This window comes from Ciona robusta, chromosome 4 (genome assembly GCF_009617815.1).
Source record: "Ciona robusta chromosome 4, ASM961781v2".
Taxonomy (NCBI): Eukaryota; Metazoa; Chordata; class Ascidiacea; order Phlebobranchia; family Cionidae; genus Ciona; species Ciona robusta.
Window position 1 is genome coordinate 4,850,726 of NC_143238.1, and position 6,000 is coordinate 4,856,725.

The 6,000-nt window shown below is 35.6% G+C and overlaps 1 protein-coding gene across 1 annotated transcript; it reads left to right on the plus strand.

Annotated features, from left to right (window-relative positions):
• Window positions 1–1,857: 1,857 nt before the first annotated feature.
• LOC149736917 (uncharacterized) lies at window positions 1,858–3,712 on the plus strand. The gene has a single exon (XM_089876235.1). The coding sequence runs from the start codon at window positions 2,125–2,127 to the stop codon at window positions 3,589–3,591; it is 1,467 nt and encodes a 488-aa protein (XP_089732361.1). The 5' UTR covers window positions 1,858–2,124; the 3' UTR covers window positions 3,592–3,712.
• Window positions 3,713–6,000: the final 2,288 nt, after the last annotated feature.

Below are 6,000 nucleotides of genomic sequence, written 5' to 3' on the forward strand. Positions count from 1 at the left end.
ATCAAAGGGTTGTCCATCTTCCCCCTCCCTACTATACATTAATCAATGTGTAAGTTTAACTTTTTTAAAAAGCTTAACTTTTGTAAGTTTAACTTTTTTTTCGGGTTCAAAACTTTAACAATTTGGGGTGTAACGATAGAAAGCATATAAGCCCAAATGGTAAAGATTAATAAAACCTTAAACTGTCTTACAATTTGCAAAAAAATCGTTTAAACTTAAGTTTACAAGCGGCCAGCGACGTTCTGTTTATTTTCCGACTTTAAGACATTTTAATTTAAAACAAATTAATTAAATCAAAAGTAAATTTATTTTCTAAGTTTAAAACCGACACCTGCGAACAATGACGTCACGCTACTCATTGTTACGTAGAAGTCAAACACAACAAAAATTCGTTTCATTATATGCGTAAGCAAATTTCGTTCTGACGTCACAGACGTCCAGCAACGCATTCGAACGTAAATCGCGCAGCTGCCGTTGTAACGACCTTCAAGACGCAAATGAATCTGTTTTTAATTGACAAATATTGCTGTATTTATTTAATTGAATTTTGATGCCGTCACACGTGTTGCGTCACGGTTATTTGACGTATTTTTTTAAATTATAAGTTCAAGCAGAACGTGAAATAAAACAAATTAAACTGACCGAGTATTTCTAAATGCAGTTTTAGTAATTTTCGTAACAATTAAAATAATTGCTTCATCACTTTGAAAAACAAACAAATACAGACATATGTGATTCTGTTGTTTAAACAAACTGATTTTATTGCTACATAATGATATTTAATATATAGTGGGTTACGGTAAAATGGACTATGTTTTTATTTTCTTTTAGCATTCCATTTGGCCGTAAACAAAGACAGTTTATAGAATTATATAAATAACCATGAATTATTGACTTCGAAATTTGATATTTAAAAATGGAAAATGTTTTGGTAAAATTTACTTTAATATTTAATTTGCAAAATATCAAACAGAAGTTGTTATTGTCAAATAAAACAAAACAATCTTGTTTGTGACGTCAAAATCAATGAAATTTTCTCCCGCAGCGATGACGCAATTGTTCCTCCTATGTCGATGCTGGGTTGTGATTGGACGAGAAGTGATGAAAAAAAGGAAAAAAGTGCGAGTATATAAAGGCGGTTGCACGTGTCGAAAATCACTTGTTCGTGTTAGCAGCGTAAAGCATTAATCAATATAAATAGAGAAGGCGGGTTTATATATTATATGTGTAGTAGAAGAGCTTCTTTTTTAAGTAATGTGGATTAAAAATGTTCAAAGTATAGCGCATTGGAAAAGCGAGACATTTAGTGTTAAATCTGGTTTATTTTATAACAAAAATTCTAACTTTGTAAATAAGACTAAATAAAAATGTTGCCAAAATATTTTTAAAAGTTTACATAAATAACACAGACATTTTTGCGTTGTTTCGTGGGTATGCTAAGACAGATTTCAGAGAAATTAAAAAATGGATTTGTTGTTTTCTGTTGAGGATCATATGAATGTTTATTGTGATTGCATAAAATATGCAATAGTAATATTGTCATTGCACAGTTTAAATTTTTATCGCCAGAACTATATATTGGATACCAAATTTGTTATAAATAATTCCGTAACAAATATTTTAATGACTTTAGAATTAATTCGGAAACTTTTTCAAGATGAAAGACTTTCAATCGTGGGAAAGTTATCGCTTCAATTGTGACGTAACATTGCTAATTGTCAGGGTCACAGAACAAGTTACGTCATAATTAGTTTCATTGTTCTCCAAAACTTCGACTCGCGGTGTCTCAGATGAAATTGTCAATTGAAACATTTGTGTCTAAAAATTTAAATTCCGTAAAATTAAACTTTACATTTGCTATTGCTGCAGTGTAATAAACGTCGCTGTGCTTTTACAAGATACCAGTTTAGAAAGCTATTAGTTAAACTTGCTATAGCAATTGATATATAGGCAGTCAGCGCCTGAGAGACCAAGTTATTTAATGGCCGTATAATCGCCATTTTGAATTTATGTGTTGCAAAAAATTTTACTTTAAATTTAAATTATCAAATTTATTTCACTTTCTAAACTTGATTTTAATTTTTTACAGATTCTGTATTACTTTTGCAAATCTTTGAATTAAAAATGCCACGACCAGGACGAGACTCATATGGCGACCAAAAGCCGCCATATTCTTACATAGCCCTTACGGCAATGGCAATTCAATCTTCACCGAACAAGATGATGAGCTTATCTGAGATCTACCGCTATATTATGGACCGTTTTCCTTTCTATCGAAACAACACTCAACGGTGGCAGAATTCGTTACGACACAATCTCTCATTCAATGATTGCTTCGTCAAAGTTCCTAGACGGGGCGACCAACCCGGCAAAGGTAGTTTATGGAGTCTCCATCCGACTTGTGGAGAAATGTTTGAGAACGGAAGCTTTCTGCGAAGACGAAAAAGATTTAAAACAAATTCGCCGCAACGACGGTCTGTGATTCAAAATGGCGTCAGTCATCATGCGCTGTCGCGGTACCAACACATCGCGAACGTTCGAAGCGGAGAAGTTGGTTTGAACTCCATCGAAGACAACCCGTCTTATAATATGATCAACCGCCATAACTTATACCAGGCACAACAACAACTGCTTAACCGGCCCCGTTTCGGTACTTTCCCAACCCCTGGGTTCCCAATGAAACCCGGTATGATGGGCCACCCCCTCAATCCCCAATATTTACCCAGTTTACCAGGAATGCAAAGCCCAGAGGCCGCAGCCGCCGCAGTGGCGTATTTCAGATCAGCGATGACGGGATTCCAAAGCGTAGTGAACAAAATGTCGGTCGGAGACTTACAGCAAGCGGCTCTTGCCAGTCGTATGAAATATCCAGTATTCAACACTCTACAAGGTGTATTTCCCAATGCAAACGCACCTAACCTAAATATTAATATGGAATCCAAACAAGAGTTATCATCAGATGGCTTAAAATCTGAAAACTCGCCATGCTCGTCTCGACCGCCTTCTAGCGACGAAGAAAACTCCACATTTCCAATCCCTAGTCCAACTTCGCCAAAACCAAACTCAAAAATTAACTTTTCGATCGAGAACATTATCAGCGGTCGATTCTCGCCGAAAGAACCGAAACAAGACGAGCAATCAGTCTCACCGGTCGCGCCAAGCAAGAAACGATGCCAAAACCATGACTTCGAATCAAACGCGAAAAGAATTCGCAGAGACACAGACCGAGCTTCGACACCATGCATGCTGGAAGCCTACCCAAAAGTAGCGCTTCCAAAATCGCCGCAAAACATTATCCAACCTGATGATACCCCGCGTACATCGACCCCAAAGCCAGCAGTATATTCCGACATAAAACCTCAGTTGGTAACTTTTCCTTTCCGTACGAACTTCAATTCCACAACGGAAGCTCCACGGTTTCGCGATTCCTTGGCGGAATATTCGGCGTTGTACAAAAGCACAAAAGTTGTCGAATACAACCACCCCAAAACCTCCCAGTCTAAATACGCTCCTCCAATACAAGAAAACGACGATGTTACATTTTCAGCTTTCGCGAAGCTAAAACGATTCACGGAGCTTCAAGTCCAATAAACTCGAATCAAAACCTGAAAAAAATGCTGCCCACTGCTCCTTAGTTCTAGTATTACTGTGTTTACTGTTATATGCATCTTGTTGTTGACGTCACCAAATAAAATTCAAGAATATAAAAAAAGCTTTTCTGTCATCCATTTTAAAAGGAACTTTAAACTCGGTGCGTTAAACAACTTTTATTAAACGACAACAGACAGACGTGTATACTACTTCCACACATGTTGTTTAGTTTATTTAGGAAAATATACACTGAAGCGAAACCTTTGTAGTCGATATACGTAAAAAGGAACCGCTAATAATAAATAAACTATATGTTAGTATTTGATAAACTTATTGGGAATATTGACCAAAATTTCAGTAAAGAATTTGAAATTCAACTAATTTTAATATATATTGTAGGCTATAGGTTGGGGTAAGATGGTAGATGTTTTCATGCTTTTTTATCTCCTAATTTGGTAGTAAAACAAAAAATATTTACAGAACTAAATAACCGCATTTATACGACTTTAGAAAAACGTGTTAATTGTTAAAAACACGGTTAAACAGTGTGAGATAATATGTGTTATCGGTATCCATCTTACCCCACGTACTTATAATATACAGGAAGTTAGCGTTGTTAGATATTGTATGTGTTTTGTTTCACTCAAGACCCCCAACATTGTTGCTTGAGTAGTTCGTATGTGTTGTGTGTGTGTATTATATCATGTTACCGTCATGCACTCGCATAGGGGATTTAAAACGTGTGGGGTTTGCTTAAGTTATATTTTGTACCGAAAATAAACAGCATCTAATATAGTGTTACAGATTTTAATATTAAATGTTAACCTTTGTGAATGTGGCACAGTATTTTATAACTTTGAACAGCATATAGTAGAGTAGGGAAAGACGGGACACCTTTGGCACATGAACGTGTTTTAAACAGTTAACAACGGTCCATGGGGGTCGTGAGGATACGGTTTCATAATTCTTTGTTTACTACCAAATGGGACGAGAAAATAGAATGAAAGATGCCCCATTCTTCCCCACCCTTCTATATCTAACATTATACTTGTATAGGTTAATAAAGTTTTATCGTTATTATGACAGTCAGCGGTCTAGTACACACATTGTGGCTTCACACATCATGCGTATAAGCCGGGAGCTGCGGGCCATGCATAAGTTACGCTTTTAATCCACATAATCCTTTTAGGAGCCAAAACATCAGGTTTTTGACTGGAATAAAACAGCATTTATGCTCCCTAAGTGGGTCCATGGTTTATTTTGTGTTTGTGAAGATATGTTTCTTATTTTATATATCGTGCGTTTAAAATCTAACTTTTTATTTTAAAATTTAAACTTTTGAGTCATTTTCCTAATTATTACCATTTGGTCAGTTTAATCTGCTATGAAATTGTACTTTTTTTACTTTAATCGCGTTAAAGCGAAAATGTTACAAAGCGACTCTGTTTGCCGACCGAAAGGTTACTTTAAGGTTGGGAATTACAGTTAAAATGCTAACTATCCAGTTAAAATATAGCGAGTATTTAGTGACTGTTTCTGGGTGTTTTCAAAGCACCTTTTGGTTTTAAATATATCACTCTACAAGCGCTAAAGGTTCTAGTTTTCGCACTCTTTCGACCTATGCGTGCTTTCGTGTATGTTTTGTAAACACAGTCGAGGTCTGGGTAATACATCAAGACAACTTGACGCTGTTACCGCGAGGCGAAAATTGGCGATCAAATAATGAACTATGTGACATCACAACTTAGTTAGACAAATACTGTGGTTGTAATCGAATATAGAAAGGTCATTTCTGGATACCGAAACGTTGTCAAAGTACACATTAGCGCAACTAAACTTCTGGCATAAGATATGCAAGATTACAACATAGTAGTGTATTCGTTGTGCACAAACATTATTCAAGCAATTAAATTTTGTTGGTCGGTAAAAGAAAATGAATCTCAGTATTCAAATACACAATGACTTATTGAAATTATACCTTAGTGACTTTTTTAATAAACTCAATCTCTAATTGTCAAATGTTCTGTAACGTTTACTTTTATGCTCATTTTGTCATTTTAGACAACCCATTAGTAATGTTTATGTTGATTCTGCGATACATAAGTGCGTTGATACACTACACAACTGAACAACTATAAACATTAAAACTAAGTACGGTGCTATGACCTTAAATTCGACTTGGGATTCAATAGTTAGCTTAGTTGTCGATTAGTAGTAGATATTGCCTGCATGAGGTGTAAGTTCTTTTCGTATTAAGCCGAGTGTGCGTTTAATGGCAATTTGCGTGTTTGTGTAAAGTACCAAATAGAACCGCAGCGCCACCTTGCGGACGGAATATTTTAAATACACTATTTGTAATAAATGTGATTTTTTAAAACTTCTGACTAACAACTTACATAATGAAACCGA